This window comes from Artibeus jamaicensis, unplaced genomic scaffold (genome assembly GCF_021234435.1).
Source record: "Artibeus jamaicensis isolate MK-2021 breed Jamaican fruit bat unplaced genomic scaffold, CSHL_Jam_final contig_388, whole genome shotgun sequence".
Taxonomy (NCBI): Eukaryota; Metazoa; Chordata; class Mammalia; order Chiroptera; family Phyllostomidae; genus Artibeus; species Artibeus jamaicensis.
Window position 1 is genome coordinate 65,190 of NW_026521813.1, and position 21,350 is coordinate 86,539.

Consider the following 21,350-nt stretch of genomic DNA (forward strand, 5'->3'; position numbering starts at 1 on the left):
TCTTGAGTGATGGCACAAGACTAAGCCTGGATACATGGACATTCCCACCAGACTTTGAATCAGGCATGAGTAATGCAAATAAGTAATGTGTTCAGAATCCAGTTTTCAGAGGCATCAAGACCAACAGAAATATACACAAACTTCCAGCTCTTTTTGAGGTTGGGACTTGGCTATGATTTTGGTCATCTAGCTTTGGTTTCTTTCTACTGTTTTCCAAAGCTGGTTCTCCAGACTTTCCATCAATTCTGAGAGCTGCCTAATATTCTTCCACTGAATAATTTTTCTTCTTAAATTTATCTCTTTTTCAACCAAGATCCTTACTGGTATATACTTTAGTATGCTTCATTCTCTAAGAGTCACTTATATTGTTTCAGATAATCATTTCCCCACCCCACCCCTGCAATCTGAACTTGGAAGTGAATAGCATATGCTAGTTTCCCTGGTAAACCAGAAATAAAGTTTGTTAGATTTTAAACCAGGATCATGGATGTGCTTTTAAAACTATTAAAAACAATCAACTACCAATCAACCAACTACAATCGTAAGAGCAATTTATACTTAAACTCAATTATATGATTATGAGTAAGAATAAATCCTTTGATAAACCTGGATGAGATTATTCAAACTTAGAATAAGCATATTTCAAACTCAAGGTCAAGTTATGTGAAGATGAAAAATGTGTGTGGCAAAAACATGTGGGTGGATAATGCATATATTTACATCTTCCAGTTATAATGCTCTTAGTATATTATTGCTTAGTCTTTCATTAAATGTTCAAGTATTTAAAAAAGTAAAGATTTATGTGAGCATCAAAATACCTTTTAACTAATATATGCAAGATGTAAATTATAAAAATACTTTACAAAGGCTTTAAGTTATTCAGTCATGCTGGCCTGCAATGCATATAGTCTATCCAATTATAAATAAAAACATACCTCTAGCATTCTGAAAATAAGCAAGTATTTTAGCTGTTCCTCTAAATAGTCATTTGTTCATTTATTAACACCAGGGGCAATAACACGATGCTAAAAATAAACATGCATCAATTATACAATACATACTTACAAAAATCTTGTGTCCAATCACAACTGGTGAATGCAAACAGACCTATTCACCCTTAGTGCATTATGATTTTCACAAGTAAAACAGTAGAGGAAAATAGAGAATTTAATGCTCTTCAGCACCTTTAGTAAAGTCAAAAGACTTAACATCTCCATGTATTAAAAACATATGCATCTGTATCACCAAACATGTAAAGTTAATTTTTTGTTCCATTTTTAACATGAATTATTTTATTTACATTACTGTTTAGTTCAACAGATTTTAACAATATTTAAAAATTATCTATATTCATAAAAGTATTTAATAAATTTCAACATTTAATTACTATGTACAAATAAGGAAGTTCATGAAAAAAGTTAAAGAAATGTAGTCAGAAAGTTCAAGCAACATTACCAGATTTAACAAAATTCCACCTAAATCAAGGCAGAGGGCATTCAAACATTCAAAAATCTCTAGATGCTGCTGACATGAACATGAAAAGTTCCAGTAATAAAAGTCAATGTGAGAAACAATGTTGAAACCACCAGTAGAAAATATATTTTAATAGGCATGACATATGTTGAATTGCATTAATAATGACTTTTTATAGAAAACTTGTAACATTGTCATATATGAACTATCTCATTTGGCAGGGCTGAAGAGTTGATTTCAAAAAATATACTTTAGCAGCCATAATTTTATTTCCAGTTAAAACATAGTAAAATGTTAAAAGTAAAATTTGTAATTAACTAAATATATTCCAATACTAGAAAATTTTAAGTCCCATGCTATTCTAGCAGTAATGGCCTCTAGTATGATGTGTCTGACATAAGGATTGTGGAAAGCCAATAACAAACAATCAGGCATACAATGGGCTTAAAGTTTCAATGAAATACTTATGTAGCAAAATATATGAAAAAGTAATAGAAAAGTAAAAAGATAAAATTAAAAAAATATTGCACAGCCACATTACCTAGAAAGTAAAGTTATGTTTAAAAAGCTCTAAACATGGATGATATAAATTATCTTCCATATAAAAAGGTATAAATATTTCTTAGAACTTATCAGCATCTATAATTTAATATAATACATTTGAATCAATGTTGAATGAGGTAATTGTTAAATCTCTTAACAATGTTTTTATCCTACTGAAAATATTTGAGGGCAGCCACCAGAAAGAATTTCTCTAAAAATATTTCTGAATCAAGAACAGCTATATGTGCAGCTCTCCCAATGAGTGAATCAGCTGTATTGGGCAATGCATTGATGACATTGTATCGAACCAAATTACAATCCTTGCTTTGTAGAACTGGGCGAAGCAAATTGTGGATCATTTCTGAATAGATCTGTCCTATGGAAGAAGAGAAAAGGTAAAATTAGCTTACATAATTAACTGAAAAAATTTGATGCCAACTTTTATATAATTTATAAAATGCAGTTACATTATTTTTATTTAAAGTAGAAAAAGTCCATGCCTGTGTCATAGTTAGGGTCCAGCACACCTAACACCCCCTTTTTATTACAAAATTATAAGCATGTAATTCTGTAATATAACAATATCACGCTCAAGCATATCATATGACATTTTAGGAGAAACATTCAAATTAAAACTATAAATTATTACACCCTTATTATATACCTTACCAACCACACTCAAGCAGGTGTTACTTCTGCTAGATCCTGTGTGTGTATGTATATATACATCCTGTGTGTAAATATATATATATTTATATATATTATATTTGCTTAATCCTTCACCCTTTATCACCTTGTCCCCTAGCCGCCCCCCTTCTGACAACTGTCTGTTCTATTTATCTATATTCTGTTTCTATTTGTTTGTTAAATTATGTTGTTGAATAAACTGCACACCTGAAACCTGTATGGTTTTGTTAACCAATGTCACTCCCATACATTCAACTTAAAAAAAAAAGCAGAAAAAATTATTTTAAAAGATTTTATTTTTCTTTGGCTATCATTTTTGAGACCATTTTAGATAAAATATGATTATATTTTTTATCTAGCCAAGTAAAAACAAATTTATTATACATTATTCTCATCAATTTGACATTTTTAATTCAAAGCATTGAATATAACAGAGCAAATAATTTTCTTCAACATTAAGTCACTTAGGACTTGTGAAACCATTATGAAAAGGTAGCCATGCTGAGACATTTTGATAAGGCAAAATTTCAAACTTTAGTCTACAATACATCAAGTTTCCATGGCAGTCAACATATTCCCACATATTTCCACAATACAGGGGTGAGAAAGTAGGTTAATAATAATAAATAATACAATAATTATTATATAATAAGGCAAGAATAAACTGTTCCATGTACTTACAACTACAAACCTACTATTGCCCACCTCGTATTTTGAGAATGACAAAACCCTAGTCATAAGAACAATGTGAGTTTGGCTCAAAGATCAAAGAGGATGTTTTTTTTTTTTTGCTCTGAAGGTTTATTTAATGCTTGGTTCTGCTTTTAATTCCAAAGTTGTGCTTCTCTCTCCCACTTTTTGGTTAAATTGTTTTTTTAAGATTTTATTTGCTTATTTTCTAGAGAGAAGGGAGAGAGGGAGAGAAACATCAAAGTGTGTGGCTGTCTTTCACACGACCCTATTGGAGACCTGGCCTACAACGCAGGCATGTGCCTTAGACTGGGAATTAAACTGGGGGACTCTTTGATTTGTAGGCCAGCACTCAACCACTGAGCCATACCAGCTAGGGCTTTGGTTGATTCTTATAATAGATTTATTGAGGTCATGCTAAGCATAAAAGATCAAGGTTAGATATACACACACATAAAAGCACAAACTACCTATGAGGGGTAGAGCAGTTTTTAATGCTTATGCATTTTACTACATTACTAACATGAGCGGGGACCAAAAAAAAAGGAATTTATTTATATAAAATTGTGTGTTTATTCTTACATGTTTAAACTTTAGCCAATACCTTCAAAGTATTCTTCATTTGGTGAATACACTTATTGAAACATTTTTTCCACTGCTCAAAACAGTTACTGAACTTGTTGACTTCTGATGCCTCTTAGTGCTTCTGCTGTTTTTTGTTTCACCTATTCTATATTGGCAAAACATTTCCCTTTGAGGACTTTTTTCATTTGGAGAAACAAAATAAGTCACTGGCGGGAAATTTCGTGAATGGGGGGTGGGGCACGGGGGCCATGCCATTTTTGGGTCAAGAACTGCTGAACACTCAGTGCAGTGTGGGCAGGTGTACTCATAAATCACCCATCATGAAATGGGCAAATGCTATGAGTCTTTAAGCCAAATGCAGCCTCTCACACCACCACCAGCTGTTACACTGATACAGATGGATTTGTAGACACACTCACCTAGCAGTAGAAGTCTGTATGTACTATAAAAGGCCTGCCCTGTAGAAGATAATTCCATTTTTTTTGGTCCCCCCTCATAGATGAGTGCTAACACATAGCAAGGAACCTGTAAATTTTAGGGAGGAAGGTATTAAATTTTAGAGGAGAAGGAGATGTAGCCCTGAGGGATGATGAGGTAATAGTATACGAAGTACAATTGGATAAGGAAGAGAGAGGTATTAAGAGAAGATTAGTATCACACAGATTTATTTAAAAACTCTTCTCTTAGTTTTCACTGTGAGTCAAGTTAGATTTCTGGTTCCATGCTATTTAAAAATTATTTTTATGTAGGAAGAAAGTTAAGCCTCTGTATATTAGACTTTTCCCACACCCCAGTGACATAGAATGCCACTGATAAAATAAAGAACATTTATCTAGTTTTAGTGACCCATCTGAAGGTTAACCTCTTCTGAATTTTTCCCTATGTGGACTCCTGCTAGAACAGAGGTAAAAACAATAACAATAACAACAGGTATTATTCTGATATCACAAAATGCTCGAAAAATATTTGTTAAATGAATACTTACTATGTGCCAGCACCATGCTAGGCAATTCTAATACAGGGAGTCCCTGCCTAAAGGAGCTGTTCACTGTCACAATGTGGAAAAAGCAAAGGGTTAAGAATTTGCTTAAAGTCAGCCTTATTCCAAAAGGGGTACTGAGACGATACTGGTAGGTAAGACATCCAGGTTCTTATCCTAAGCCTATAATTAACCACCTGACTTTGGATAAGTCACTTAGCATCTCTGACCCTCGGTTACAAAATGAGAAAACAGGACCCAAGTTTCCTTCTGGCTCCAAACAGCTATAGTTTAAATTTTTTTGTTATTCAAAAAATAGCAAAAGAATAAATAAGTAAATTCTTCATCAGTCACTATCAATAAAGTGACTCAACTCCTTGCTGCTGTCAGACTAAAAGTAAGGTACAGATGAACATGTAGCATGCTATTACCACAATCACCAGTTCTAATAATCTGGAGGAAATCAAAAGTAGAGATAGCTTTTGAGGCAGCAAAATGGAGAAGCATTTGTAATTAGATGAAAGAACTATTTCAGAAGAACAACTACTGGTTCACCGGCAAAAACACCACATGTGGCGGGAGTAAAGGAAGGATAGCTGTTACTATTATCAGTGGGTGAAAAAAAGTAAAAGAAAAGAGGAGAGGAGGAAGAAGAAAGAAACTACAAAAAAATCTGGGAAAAAGCTCATGTGTAGATACCACTCTTTGAAATACTTTTAATTTACTTTGTTACCTGACTGTTTGTCCTTTAAGGCTGTTTTACACATTTCAATGCGGGCAGAGTGATAAGGAACATAGCGATCCTGTAGAGATCCCACTAGCACAACATTTTTGAAATAATGAAGCCCTGTGAAAAGAAAATACTGAATTATAATGCAACAATTAATCAAATTTAGAACTCAGTAATTATATTGTGACCAAAAAAAAGTTTATTTCCTCAGTAGCATTGTTTATGGCTTCTTTTAAAACACCTGATGAGTTCCTTCTCCAAATTTCTACATATTATCTATACCATTCCTTCACTGTATGTAGTTTATGTGCTGATATGAGAAATGTGTATTTGCACTGAGTGAAAGCAGGGATTGTGTGTGGTGGGATGGGGGTAGGGGAGAAATGAGATTATTTCACGACATTCTTACTTTCCACAGGATATTTATTCTTCAGTAATTAAGGAATATTTCCCCGAGAGATTACATTCTTTCTTCAAAAACAAATAAAACAGCCTATAGGAACTCATTTAAAGCTGACTTTTTTACTTTAAATTTTCATTTGACTCTTGCCTAATATTATTCAGATTTTTTTCCTTATTTAAGTATAATGTCGAGATGATACAAGCTTTGACTTTCTCAGTAATCCTGAGCTTCATAATCCATCCACAGCCTTTTGTCAGGTCCCTTTATTTGTTTTATTGAACTAGGTAAATTTAAGGCTTGTGATCTTAGAATACTTTGTTAATTAACTTGAGTACTGAAATCATGTTCTACCTACTTTAGTACTGGTACAATGTTCCTTCTCATTTTACTATTTATCTCAGACTAATAAATAAAAAAATAAAAATTTTATGTGGTTACTACATAAGATGCAAATTAATAATGGCAATACGATTACGGTTGGGGTGTACGGTGCACAGAATTTTATTTCTGGAATTTCCAGAGTAAAATTTTGAAACTTTTTGTCCACTGAAATTCAGAGTCTTACAGACAGACCAACTATGGGAACAACTGTGGATCTAGAATGCAGGGATCCTTTATAGAAACTCCCTTTCTCCTTTGGAACTTACAGATCCTAATAATGAGAAGACTGCAGACCCACACACAGCCAGCATATACCCTTTATGCCAAATATAAGGTTATATTTCCTTTTTCCTAATGAGAAGATACTACTTTGAGGCAATTTGAGTATATGAAATTCTAGGGATATAATCAAATGTCTACAATGGGAATTCAATTACACAATCATATTAAAAATGCTATTTTAGAAAGATATTAAGAAAAATTGATTTTCCCCCTTCAATCTCACACTTCATGAGACAAATTTATTCTACTTTGGTTTCATTTGATAGCAGTGTCTTCATCTGCATCAGTCCTACTTTGGAAATAATCTATGTATCCTTAGAACAGAGGTTTTCAAATTGGTATACATTTACCCCAGGGGTAATTTAAGACTCTCCACAGTGTAGACAGGCATGTGCCAGGTCTGCCCAGAAGTTATCCAGCCATGTAATATGAAAAAGAGACATTTCTTGAAAAATATATAAGATACAAGAAACATTGTACAAAGGACCATGATGCCTCAGTCCCCTTCAAAGTAGGCACCTTGTGACCTCACACAGTTTTCCCAATCGCCATCAGCTGCCCTGTCATATTTTCCTGAATCTCATCGACAGTCTGAAATCTCTTCCTTTTCAAAGGTGATTTAGTTTTGAGGAAAGCTGGAAGTCCAAGGGTGCCAAATCTGGGCTGTGGGGAGGCTAAGTCACCTGGTTGATTTGATGTTTCACCAAAAAACTCTGCACAAGACATGACTGATGCATGAGCAGGAGTATTGTTGTGATGAAGGTGCCTATCACCAGTTGCCCATAGCTGTGGACTTCTAAAACATCCAAATAGTTTCCACAGGAGGGATGTTCAAGCTTAACACAAAATTTGATGCAGATTCATGGCTCTACTCCCTCAGTCATTTTGAATGTGACAGCTACACAGTACACATGCTCACTCAATGGTGTCTACCTCCCCCACTGACTGGTATAGTAAAGCTGTCATCGTTCACACATGCACATTCGTCTACTCTCCTTGACTACCAGGTCACATGGATGTTGCATAAAATGTTCTCATTATGTTAATAATGGCTGGACGTTTTCTGGACAGACCTTGTAGAGCATTAAGAAAATTGATTTCTGGAGTCCAACTTCCATATGAATACTTTTCTAAAAATGACCTGTCCTTCTCCCACTTTATAAGAGAAAGGTATTTCTCCAATCTATTTCAAATCTTATGATGATATATATAGCCCTGGGATATAAAAGTCTCTGGGGAACCAAGCAAACCATGGATGAAATCTAACTTTTTCTGACAAAGAGTTAAGTCTGATTTGACTGATTTACAGTAAGAATTGGCTTTACCAATCGAATTTTATGGGACACATTTTCCATAAATGAGCTAAATCTCTAACTCCTATTGAATGAATTTAGTCTGTATATTTTTATGAACATAATCCTAATAAATACATATTACCTGACATGCTAGGTACTATATCCTTTGCAACTATTTAGAATCATAGAAAATGTTTTTAGGTGTCCCTAAAATTATACAAGGGGGATATATTTTTCAAAATTCTTTTAAGGGTTAAATAAGGAAAATAATATTAAAACAACTGTCCTACTGGATATCATATTCACTTCTGAGTTTTTTCAATATGGCACTTTTTTTGAATCTAAATATAATGCTATTACCAAAATTTCATCCCAAGCTACATGAAACTAGCAAGTATTAACAGCCTAATTAGCCTCTTTTATCTAAAAGGATATATACTTGTGTGCTCCATAAAGCACTACTGTATCACAACTCCTGGGGTACAATTCATATCACAGTGTGCATAAAAAACACTACCTTGAGCTGTGCATTCCATAGCCCATGGCAACCTTGCTCAACAACATTCATTTTTGTACTTTCCTGAATGACGAGTGTTCCTCAAACTGCCAGTATCTTCTATACCCTCTTCACTCTTCCCTTATGACCTTGCTTCCTATTTCAGTGAGAATGAAGAACAGGAAGAGAACTTCCGCATACTTGCAACCTTAACATAAACCATCTACCAAACCTGTACTTTCATGTTTTGCTTTCACTCGTGTTCCCTTTGATAAACTATTCATGCTCCCACCTCAGGCCAGCCCTCATACTTGTATGCAGGTCCCAACCCCTCCAGGTTTTTAAGGCCTTGGCCCTTATAGTGAGTTCTCCCATCTCTATTGCTTCATCAATTTTCTCTTTTGTACGTATCATTCTTATCAGTATTCAAAACACTACCTTTAGTTCTCAGATTCCATGAAAATGAAATAAAATTAAAGACCCTAATACTGATACAAATATACTATACTGTCATATTTTGAAATGTGATTTCTAAGACTGTACTGTAAAGTGCATTTTATATTTAGTAATCAATAGATTTTAATAGTTTTCCAACAATAAATTAATATTAATACTGTATTTCTGCATAGCCTTTTTGTATGATCCAAGAACCACATTAGTTAAATGGTCTGTGACTCTTTTTGAATCTTTTGGTTTCAATTCCCTATCTAGCAGTATCGGCCTGAGGGGGGGAGAAATGCAAAGTGATAACATGGTAGGCCCAGAGTCTCAATGGGAATTATGGAAGTAATTGATCCGTGTGGAAATCCAGCTAATAAAAATGTCTGAAGTCTTATTTTGGGAGCCTTATATTCTAGGTTCATCTTCTCTGTACCTACACTGATTCCACCTGCTTAAAAATGACCTAGTTAACTAACTTTCAGGTTAGCACTTAACTCAGTCCCTGCAGTGGCTAATTCTTGGTCTAAAAGTTACCTCTGATTTGGGAAGTAACAAGATTTCCCCATCTAGAGAATTAAACTGGAAAAGTTTACAAATATTTTAGTTACTTTTCAGGATTACCAAGGAAAAGATTAAAGTATATCTTCAATATTTTCCTGGACTGTATTATAACATGATTTATATGAACAGTGTAAATGGTAACTTTTATCTTCATTATAGTCTTCCTGATACTTTTGGTGACACTTTTTCCCCCCCTGAAATTTCAATGTTTTAAAGCAACTACCATCAGTTCATTTTAGCTTTACTTTTCAAAACTGGCTAAAGCACTGGTGGTTTTGCACACTAAGGGACATATAGCAAATCTGAAGACATTTTTGTTGTCACAATTGTGTTTTGGGGGTTGTAAGGGTGACTGTTCTACTGGTATTTCGTGGGTAGAGGCCAGGGATGCTGCTAAATATCCTACAATGCACAGGACAACCCCTAACTACAAAGAATTATCTAACCCAGAATGTCATTAGTGCTGAAAAAAAAACCCTGTACATTTAAAATGGACATATTCTAAGGAATATTAAACTATTCTTATTTTTATTCATTTATTTTGAATACTATTATTAGAAAGAATTTAGTTCCTAAAATAGTGTTAGCTGATGCTGATTTCCCCCTCCATTTTCAGAAACAAAATACAAATGTTATTTAGAAATCAAGTGATACCTATAATTAAACACCTCTGCTATCTACTGGAAGAAAAGATTATCTAGTGCCACAGTTGCACAGCAGAAATTCAACCACTGGTAAAAGGAATCTAAGATGTTTTCTGGAAGATCTTAAAATAGGATATGTTTTGGAAGGTACAACATGAAGATACTCTTATTTGGCTATATTTGAGACCTCATTATTGAATGTGAAAGTGCCCATAATCCTTCTATATAATCTTGACTACTTTACCACTGATGTCACCTAAACTATATATAATATACTTTTTACCTTCCACATTGTTCTAGTTCTTTCATCTTCTTTCTTTCCCTTGTTATAAAATGCTGAGATGCTAGTATGCTGTGTGAACTCCATAGTTCATCAGCAATTTGTAGAATGCTATAGGTTTGTGGTCAAAAGTTGATACAAAAATTTAATAAATGTTTGCTACAAACACTTTTTACAAAAATTTCTACAAAAAATTTAATAAGTGTTTGTAATTATAATATAATGCCTTAATCAAAAATGACAATTTTCTGGCCCTGGCTGATGTAGCTCAGTGGATTGAGCACGGGCCTGTGAACCACACGATAGCAGTTCGATTCCCAGTCAGGGTACATGCCTGGGTTGCAGGCCAGTTCCCAGCAGGGGACTCACAAGAGGCAACCGTGCATTGATATTTCTCTCCCTCTCTCCTTCCCTTCCCCTCTAAGGATAAATAAATAAAATCTTTAAAAAAAATGATAATTTTCTCTTAAAATTAGTATTTCTTTAGCTCTTTATCAGATCTACTATGTCCACAAAACAAAAAAGGCAATTCACACTTAAAATTAATTTTATTAAAAAACTTCCCAATTGTTTTAGAAATCATATAACTTATTTTAGGCTTTAAAAAGTTTCCTTAACTTTAAAATAATGAATAGTTTTCAACTGAGGAAAGCTATCAACTAGTCATATGTTGCAGAGAAAAAGACTTTTCAAAAGGAACACCCACAGAAGGGGCTTTGCTTAAATTAAAAAGAAAAAACAAAAAGCAGTGGGCTGAATTTTGCTTTAGACAGGTTATTTTATTTTATTTTATTATTATTGTTTTAATTCTGGCCTGAGGAAACATTTGATTTTAGAGAGAAAGAAATTAGAGAGAGAAAGAGAGAGAGAGAAAATTAATCAGTTGCCTTCTTGTACACACCCCAACCAGGACTGAACCTGAAACCTAGGTGTGTGTTCTGACCAAGAATTGAATCCGTAACCCTTTCTGTGCACAGGGTGAGACTCCCACCAACTGAACACACTTGGCCATGGCCAGACCGGTTATTTTAGCCTTTCCCTAAAGAGGAGGAAATCAATCATCCAGAGGAAACAGAAGCAGTAATTGGACTAGGGCATCTAAGACTTTGTACCTTTCACAAAGTGAAAACATAAAGGAGAAATCATCACTAGCGTTTTTGATTGCTTAAAAACACCTGATATAGCGTATCAGTTACATAAAATGGTTAACTAAACATTGCTCTGTTTTCCTATTTATGTTTCTGGTGTGAACCTGTATATTTCTACATTGTGAATAAAATAATTTTTTAGATCAGAGGATACTGGTCTGGGCACAGGAGGTGAGCAACAGACCAGCAAAGGAGGGAAATCATCTGTATTTACAGCCATTTCCCGTGGCTCAAATTGCTGCCTGAGCTTTGCCTCCTGTCATATCAGTGGCAGCGTTAGATTCTCATAGGAGCATGAACCCTACTGTGAACTGCACATGCAAGGGATCTAGGTTGTGCACTCCTCATGAGAATCGAATGCCTGATGATCTGAGGTGGAGCTGAGGCAGTGATGCTAGTGCTGGGCAGTGGTTGCAAACAGAGGTTATCATTAGTAGAGAGGTTTGACTGCATAGAGAATGTAATAAATCAATTGCTTTACTGGCTCATATCAAAACCCTACCAGTGAATGGCAAGTGATAATTAAGCTGCATCTGGTGGCAGGTTTTATAGTGAGTTGATGTACTAAGATTACACAACTGCATTTCATAACAGGCTTTAACTCTGATTCCAACATTTATTTTAGTCTGTGTATGGGCTGCCAATTGTTTTATTTACCACTTCTGTCTATGACTCTTGTGCTCTGCACACTTGTCTCAGTCACAGTTTTGGTAAACCCACATGCTAACCCTAGCATGTGGTATGCTGTATAATTATTTCATTATATATTACAATGTAATAATAATAAAGTACACAATAAATGTAATGTGCTTGAATCATCCCCAAACCATTCCCCACACCCCCCCATCCCCAGTCCCTGGAAAAATTGTCTTCTATGAAACTAGCCCCTGGTGCTAAAAAGGCTGGGATCCGCTGTTCTAGATGACAAAAAAGTGTGGGGGGAGACATAACTTAAGATAGACTTGCTCCAACCCCTGTGATATTATAATTTTAAAATCAATAATGAATATTTGTTGATTTAAAATTGCATTTTAGAAATAGCTTCTAAAGTTCATGAAAATATACAGTAATGGCTTAACACAACATGGCTTGAACCTTGCATGACTGCTTACTAGTTCTGTGACCTGCAGCAAGTTGCTCAACCTTCTATGCTTCGTGTCCTCACCTGCAAAATGGGGCAATCATAATCCTACTTTATAAGGCTAAATCAACTAATATGTATAATATGCTTAGGTGGTACCTAGAATGTAGGAAGTACCATGTGTGTCAGCCAATATTTATTCCTATATTTTAGTATCACTGAATATATTAGTCATTATTAGAAAATAGTATTCTTTCATGTCACTGTCCAATAATAACAGTAATCCAACTCAGGTATATACTAATAAACTTATATTTTGGTAGAAGTAGAAATTTTTTAAAGATTTTATTTATTTATTTTTAGAGAGAGGGGAAGGGAAGGAGAAAGAGAGGGAGAGAAACATGAATGTGTGGTTGCCTCTCACACACCCCCTACTGGCCCACAACCCAGGCATGTGTCCTGCCCTGACTGGGAATTGAACCACAACCCTTTGGTTAGCAGGCTGGCACTCAATCTACTGAACCACACCAGCCAGGTCAGGTATAAGTAGAATTTTTTAAATATAAAAACAATTTTAGTAAGTCATTTGAATAATATTTATGGCTAGTCTCCAGAAATGGACTCAGGATGTTGCTGTGAAAGCAAATTTCTATAATCTAAAACACTAATATTATTTTAGTTCAGGTACTTCTTTATTTAGAGCTATTTTTACCATCTAACATTTGAGTTTCATGATATTCAGAATGGTAATTGTTTACATGCATTATCTCAAATAATCTTTAATAGTCTTGCGAGGAAGATATTACTCCCATTCTACCAATGAAGAAACTGAAGTTTATTTGTTCACTTACTTATTTATATTTTTTATCCTCACCCGAGGACATGCTTATTGATTTTAGAGAGAAGGGGAAGTAGGGGAGAGAAGGAGAGAAACACTGATCAGTTGAATCTTATACATGCCCCGATCAAGGACCAAACCTGCAACCCAGGCAGGTGCCCTGATGGGGAATTGAACCAATGACCTTTTGGTTTACAAGATGATGCTCCAACCAACTGGGCCACACCTGCCAGGGCTTGCTTTTTAAAAAAGATTTTACTTATTTATTTTTAGAGAGAGGGGAAAGGAGGAAGAGGGGGAGTGAAACACCAATGTGTGGTTGCCTCTAGCACGCACCCACTGCTGGGGACATGGCCTGCAACCCAGGCCTGTGCTCTCACTAAGAATCAACCAGTGATGCTTTGGTTCATAGGCCCATGCTCAATCCACTGAGCTACACCAGCCAGGGAAGCCTTTTTTATTTTCAGTGTTTTAGAAAATGGAGCTTATTTAGATTAAGTAGCCTAGTCAGTGTTTCACCTAGAGCTAGTATCTGCATGTGCCTCCAAAGTTTCACTGTTAAGTTAGGTTGGTACAATCAGAGGGGAGGTGAGAGTCTTGCCACACATTATAAAGCAAATAATGAATTATAAACTTGTAAGCAAAAGTTTTAACTATTCCTTAAGAAATAACTCAAGTGGCCCCGGATGGTGTGGCTCAGTGGATTGAGTGCGGGCTTGTGAACTGAAAGGTTGCTGCTTCTATTCCCTGTCAGTGCACATGTGCCTGGGTTGCAGGACACGTGAAAGGCAACCATTTGATGTTTCTCTTCCTCTCTTTCTCCCTCCCTTCCACTCTCTCTAAAAATAAAATAAATAAAAATATTTAAATAAAAAAGAAAAATTTGAAAACATGTATTTAAAAAAACTCAAGTGCAAAAAACCTATTCACATCTATTAATAACTACAAACTTAATAATATAAAATCTGGATGAGGAATGCCATAGATTACAGAATTTTTGTGGTAAAATTTTATAGTTATGCTTTCTTCATGTTTTTATTTTCTACTGTTGCTATTTATTACTACTGCTAATTAAGTTTTACTTTGTCAAATGAAATATAAATACACCCTGGGGAACATTTATATTCAGTTTTGCCTTTCATGTATTTCCTAACCCATCAGGAACAGTGGTACAAACTCCACAGCTATACACAATGGCTTTAGTTAGTGTCTATGTTTTTCTCATGTGAAACCTATACACTATTTGATTTCGTAGGAATAACTTACAGTTTTATTAATCAAGTATATATTTCTGTGCACTCTAAGTAATAGTTGTTGCTTTGTACCTTTACAAACAAGATCATAAAAACTGACTTACAAAAGAACTTTTCTTCCACTGACTCTAGTAACAGACAATACATGAAATAACCATTTCCAGATTTCTTTAACAACATTTAAGGTAGAATTTTGAAAAGGATAAAGCAGGACTCAAGTGAAATAGCTATATTCAATTACTAGCTCTGCCCAGTGTTCATATTGAATGTTTTAAGAGCAGGATGGAGGACATGGGTGATAGGATTGAAGATAAAAGATAGATTTAAAAGGCCAGGGCTTAAATTGATAAGGTCAAGTGATTTCAGACTTAGAACTATCAGTCACCAAATACACGGGTTTGATTTTCAGCTTACCATGCAGTATTTAACGTACTTTTGGTACCAAAAATAATGTTTAAAAGATCACTCATTGATTCGATGGATTTACACTGAACACTTACTAGAAATATAGTAAATACTAAGTGTATATATGGGGGGTGGGAAAGGGTTGCCACAACAAATCAGATTTAAGAAAAGAAGGGTAAGAGAGATAAAAATGGCTCACATGAGATAAACTACAGTGGGTATGATAAAAGGTTCATATATAATATAATGTTAATATGAATTCAGAGATAATATTGGGATGCGGATCAAAAAGTGGGATCGATCAAAGATGCCACTGAAGTGTTTCAAACCAAGTAATTTAGAGGACAGAGTACCATTTAAAAAAGACTGAAAAAAGGCAGTTTACATATTTAGTTTGATATGTAAGGAGAGATGTCTAGCAGGCAATGGGAATGGGAGGAATGGGATTCATTAATGAAGTCAGTCCCGGAGATGTAAGATTTGGCATGTAAAGGCATATACTAGGTACTTTGAGAGCAGAGGAACATTAAATCAGGTAGGACATCAACGAAACCTTTTCATAGTAGGTGGTGCTTGAGTTTAACTTTAGAAGATAAAGACAATTAATTCTAAAAAGATGGGTAAACACATCATGAGGACTAGTGGTGGAAAAAACATGGGTGAATGCAAGAAAGCATAAACCATGTGGTATAACCAAAGCAAAGGATGTGTATGTGAGAAGAATAGGCTATGAAGTAAAAAAAAAATCAGAGACCAGATTATAAAGAATTTGATATCCTAAGCCATAGACTATAAACTTCATCCTAAAAGCTATAAGATGCAGTGAAGATTTTTAAACAGGAGCAATATGATACAATTTCATTTTTAGAAGATCATTTCACCTTATGTGGAAGTGAGATTAAAGAGAAGGGGGCATGCAGGAGTCAGAGTAACCAATTCGGCCATAGCAATAATCTAAGTAAAAAGTGATCAAGGATGAACTAGCGTAGTGGTAAAAAAAGAAAGAGAAGTTTTCATTAGCTACTAAGAAAGCTGAATGTTTCAGGGCTTGATAACTGTAGATGGGGGGGAAGAGTGAGAAAGAGGAGTCTGGAACAACTTCTAAGTTTCTGGCAGGGTAGATGATGGTGCCATTTCTGTAGTTGTGGAATACAGAGAATTAAATCTGAGTAGAAAGAAGAGGTATCTGAAAACATCTGTGGCACCCATGAGACATAACTGGATCTACTCAATAGGCAGCTGGATATATAGGTCTTAGAGCATAGCACAGACGACTGAGCTTTTAGAGATACGTATCTAAAAGTTACCAGTGGTGAAGATGGATATGAAATGATATTATAAAAAAAATGTACAAAGTGAGAAAAGCAGATGATTGAGAGTAGAGAACAAAGAAAACTCTTAAGTTTAAGGGGAAAGGAAAGAAAAGAAAGCCTGTGTAGGAAGCAAAGAGCCAAGATGAAAGAAAACCAGGAGAGGCTGATGTTACAGAATTGAAGGGAGAAAAGTTTCAAGAAGGAGCATGTTTTCATTAATTTATATATTGTCTATGGCTATTTGTATGCTATAGTGGTATTGCTGAGTTGCAACAGAGATCTTATGGCCCACAAAGCCAAAATATTTACTGTCTGGCCCTTTCAAGAAAAAGTTTGCCAAATTCTGCACTACAAAGAGGAGTGGAGAGATGGGAGTGGTGTGGGGTAATATCCAGGTTTCTGTTATGCCTTCACTTTCAGAAGGAAGAGAAGATAATATTCTTTGAAGAAAATAAAGATGAGAGCTGTCTGTTCCCCTCCAGTGAAAATTTGTTCTGGGAAAGTTCTGGGAAGTAATGTTCTGGGAAGAAGACATTAGGGTGAGGATGAGTCAGGGAGATGTGCTAAGGTCATTTATAGTATAAGAATAGCAAGGAAACAGTTGGGAACTTCAAACTGTAAAAACTTAGAAAATATATGCAAGATGGGGAATAATTTAATAATCAGTTAATGAAAGATGAATAACAAGACTCATCAAAGTTGAGAATGTGAAGAAGGAATGACTGACTATTAATAGTTTTGTTACTGACATTTTCCAGGAATGCCTGACAGCCTTAGAATAGGAAATTAGAACAGTAAGTGTCAGTTTACAACAAGGACTAAAGACTGGGGTAGGGGCAGCTAGAAGGACAAGAGAACTAGGATATGCAGAGGCCTACTTCAAATACTAACTCATAACTGGTATGAATTATGAATGCTAAAAATTTTAGAATAATTTCAAAAAAAACTGTGCAGCTCTTAAAAGATAAATACTTTTTAAACACTTTTTAAATACATGTAAAAACTTTTTAAATACATGTAAAAAAGTTAAACCATACTATCAATTGCTTAGTTTTAATTATGAGTTTGTGATTTTATTACTGAGAAATTATGGTGATTAATACTTTTTAATCACCACAAAGACATATTGATAATTTATTTACTAAAGGTTTATTTTTAAAAAAATTTACAAGTTAATGTTTTGAAAACAGTACTGTATACTTACCTGCTTTATTACTAAGCTTGTATAAGAAAGTTTGGCGAGGATCTGAATGATCTCGACATGTTAACTGCAAAAGAGAACCTGATTTTTTCCACTTCTGCATAAACCAGAGACCTAGAGAGTTGTAAATAATATGTGAGCATAACTGGAAATACATGCTAACATATGCCAAGGTTATTAATTTTAATACATATTTTATTTCAAAAAGACACCCTCCAAATTAGCATTTTGTTGGCCAATAAATATATTTACGAAATATTTCCATTTTGTGATAACAAATATAAATATACATGTACACATACAGGTTAACTATGGGTTAATGGTGGTTGAAAGAGGGCTTGCTATTTCTTTTTCAGTAAGTAATAAAATAGATAATGGTCTATGAGGAACAAATCTAGGAAATTTGTACCTTTAGATATATTTGTTCAAATTATAAAGAAGCTGAGGGAGATGACATTCCAAACACAGTAGTAGAATTAAATGCCTAAGCACTCGGTCTTTAGACTACACGTAATTACAGTTAAGTTATGGTAGACTAACTGTATAAGGACCAACTCTTAGAATGAGAAATTGGTTAATGTTTCCTAGTAATTGCCAAATAAAATTTAACTGTTCTTTTTAATTGTATTTCATTATATTATCAGTTACTCATATATAAATATATCTTTATGTGAAACCCTAATCACTCTGGAACTGGATTTCAAGATTGTGGCATAGTAACTTCCACTTTTGGATCTTCATTATTACAGAAGGGAAGAGAGAAGAAGAAGAAAAAAAAACCCAAACCTTTAATTGATTGTATTAGATTATTGTAAGCCTATCTGGGGGGAAAGTTTAGTGAAGAAGGAAATTCAAAGTACTGTATCTTACTGATACTGGGTTCCATATTTTTATGGATTTCATTTTTCTCATGTCCTCTTTTTCAAACTATAAAAAATCTTGAACTAGTTATACTTTGAATACCAACATTTGAAATGAGATACAAAGGGAAATGGTTTGATTTTTGCTCAATAAAAGAAGTGAAGGAGAAAATAAAAATAAGTGTTAAGGTTCAATAGAAAAAAAAAAAGAATGTAATCTAATTTATCCCCTCAATGTGAATTGATTGAGTAAACTATAAATTTTGTTTTAAAAAACTAAGGGCAAACAAAACCGAATAAAAGGCAAATAGAATCTTTGTTAGTGAGAATATTTATTCTAATCCAAATGGGCTCTTAACTTTCATTTTAATTTTTTAAATAATTTTAGAACTTATTTCCTCATAACATTCCTTTGTTCTCAAACCAAAATCAGAGTTAACATTTTATATAAAATGTTATAACTCTACAATATATTAAATATTGATATTTATCTGCTCAACTAATGCAAAAACAATAGCCTGTTTATAAGGTAAATATTTACTGAAAATATTTACAGTTATGAAAAAACTGCTCTAGTAATTTTTTACAAATATCACCTCAATATAATACTCATTTTCTGAAATGACTTATCAGCTTATTTCATGTGCGTGACAAAACAGAAAACAGCTGTATCTTTTGTTTCATGACATTCCAAGTATGTGACAAACTGGTTCTAAATAAATGCAAAAAAATTAAATTTGACTTCAATTTTCTCCCCATGCCATATTTTTTATACTGAACAATAAAACTTTTTTTTACCTGTATTAACAAGAGCACTGCTATTGTAGAGTGTACCAAGGTGAGGTCCAGAAAGAGATAGAAAGGTATGAAGTTTGTTGAGGTAATATTTAAACCTTGGCCTTGTAAGCACTGAACGGATTATTAAATTGCCCAACGAATGTCCAATAAAGCTTTAAGAGAAAAAAAATGACATTTCTCCCACAGTATTAGTTTTGAAAACAAATATCAAGGTGATATCACTATACATAGAGGTGAAATACTAAGAATTTAAAATTGTCTAATACGTTTTAAAATTATGGTTCGATATTTTGAAATAAAATAACTTACATTTTGAAGGAAAAAATGTGAATGTAGTAGGAAGCTCCTATTATGTGATTTAAATGCCTACTCTGTGGCACAGGCGGCAAACACAAGGCCCACGGGCCAAATCTGGCCCTCCACTTTGTTTCTACCTGGTGACAGTGTTGAGCTCTCGCTTAACTATTATGGAGTAGTTATATTTATACAGTCCTAAAATTACATTTGGCCCTTTGAAGGCAACTGCAAGGCTAATGTGGCCCTTGATGAAAATGAGTTTGACACCCCTGCTGTATGGAAACAAGGTATTATATAGAAAATGTTATAGTTTGTAACTGCTTAGAAATACATACATTTTAAAAGTAATAATGTGTTGACTAGATGATAAACTTGCCTCCTTGGGCACACATACAATTACTTACTTAAATAATGATTTAAAACAAAAATAATGAATTTGTACCTGTAAGGGATGACTTACAAGAAACTATATACCTGTTTCTCTTATTCTCTAGTGCACACTCAACAGTGTGCAAGTTCCTTGACTAAGTACTTTCAAGGTACAAGGAAAGCATGTACATTTTCCTACTGTAAGTCTAAGATCATACCAAGAGAAAGACTAATAATTATAAAGCACTTCACCTTTATAAAGGAATATTTTAAATCAAAAGAGCCTGTTTCCTTAGCATTATTTTACAATAAATATGAATCCCTGGGGACAATTAACAATGGAAGAAATGAAAGCTGTCTAAACACTGATTAACACAAATAACTAGTGAGAAGTTCAGGACACTCCCCTCCCAAACTGATGTTCCTAAAGCTGTGAGGTGAGAGCAATGATGGTAACTAAATAGTCTTTTAATCAACCAGATCAGGCTTTTGGACAATGGGCGATTATAACCGACAATTTAATCTGAAAGATGGACTTCTGTGGATGAATGAAAAAACTAAATTATTTTTTCATCATAAAATGAATAAAAAATATAAGATCCCTGTAGAAAATTTAGTAAATAAAGAGTATTTTAATATCCATAAATAAAGAGGATTAGAACAAGAAAATAATTTCTCCTTCCCCCAAAGATACTTATATCTTTTCCCATATTTGAACAGAAATGTTTGTGTTTTTTTAAAAAAGACTTCAAACAGAAACACATTTATCTCTTTTCTTAGTCCCTTCTGCATACTTCAGACTAAAAATAAACTCCACAAAAGCTTATAGTATACACAGTCAGCATCTTCCTCTAACCTTAGCCAGGATATGAAGGTAATCAGTTTCTTCTTTGTGAGGAAGAAAGATTAGTTTTGACTTTTAATTCCTAATGGACTAGAAGAAACAAATATTTTTTCTCTCATATCCACAATATCTAATGAAATGATGATACATACTGGTTTGATCATCATCTCTTGCTTGTGGAAAACCCACAGAGTAGAGTCATAAAATTTTGAAAATATTTCTATTGTTTTACGTGTGTGTGTATAAAATATATCTATCGCCCTAAAACCTTTCTTTTGGTAACAGCTTTTTCTGAGATATAATTCACATACCACATAAGTCAGCCATTTAAAGTGTACAATTCAATGGTTTTTGGTGTATTCAGATTGTGCAGCCATTACTTCAAGAAATTTTATAACATTTCACCACCTCAAAAAAAAACCACGTAACCTGTAGCTCTCACCTCCCTCTCTCCCATTTCCCCCATCTCTAAG

The 21,350-nt window shown here is 34.1% G+C and overlaps 1 protein-coding gene across 6 annotated transcripts in view; it reads right to left on the bottom strand.

Annotated features, from left to right (window-relative positions):
• Positions 1–977: 977 nt before the first annotated feature.
• Positions 978–21,350, bottom strand: part of FAM135A (family with sequence similarity 135 member A) — a 98,022-nt gene continuing 77,649 nt past the window's right edge. For 5 of the 6 annotated variants that reach the window (XM_053664988.1, XM_053664993.1, XM_053664989.1 and 2 more), the window contains 4 exons: positions 19,368–19,519; positions 17,713–17,823; positions 5,691–5,804; positions 978–2,392 (listed from right to left, as the gene is read on the bottom strand). In XM_053664988.1, coding sequence (XP_053520963.1) covers positions 2,187–2,392; positions 5,691–5,804; positions 17,713–17,823; positions 19,368–19,519 — 583 coding nt within the window. In that variant the 3' untranslated portion in view covers positions 978–2,186. The remainder of the gene's footprint in view (positions 2,393–5,690; positions 5,805–17,712; positions 17,824–19,367; positions 19,520–21,350) is intronic. The other variant, XM_053664990.1, reaches the window with a different exon arrangement.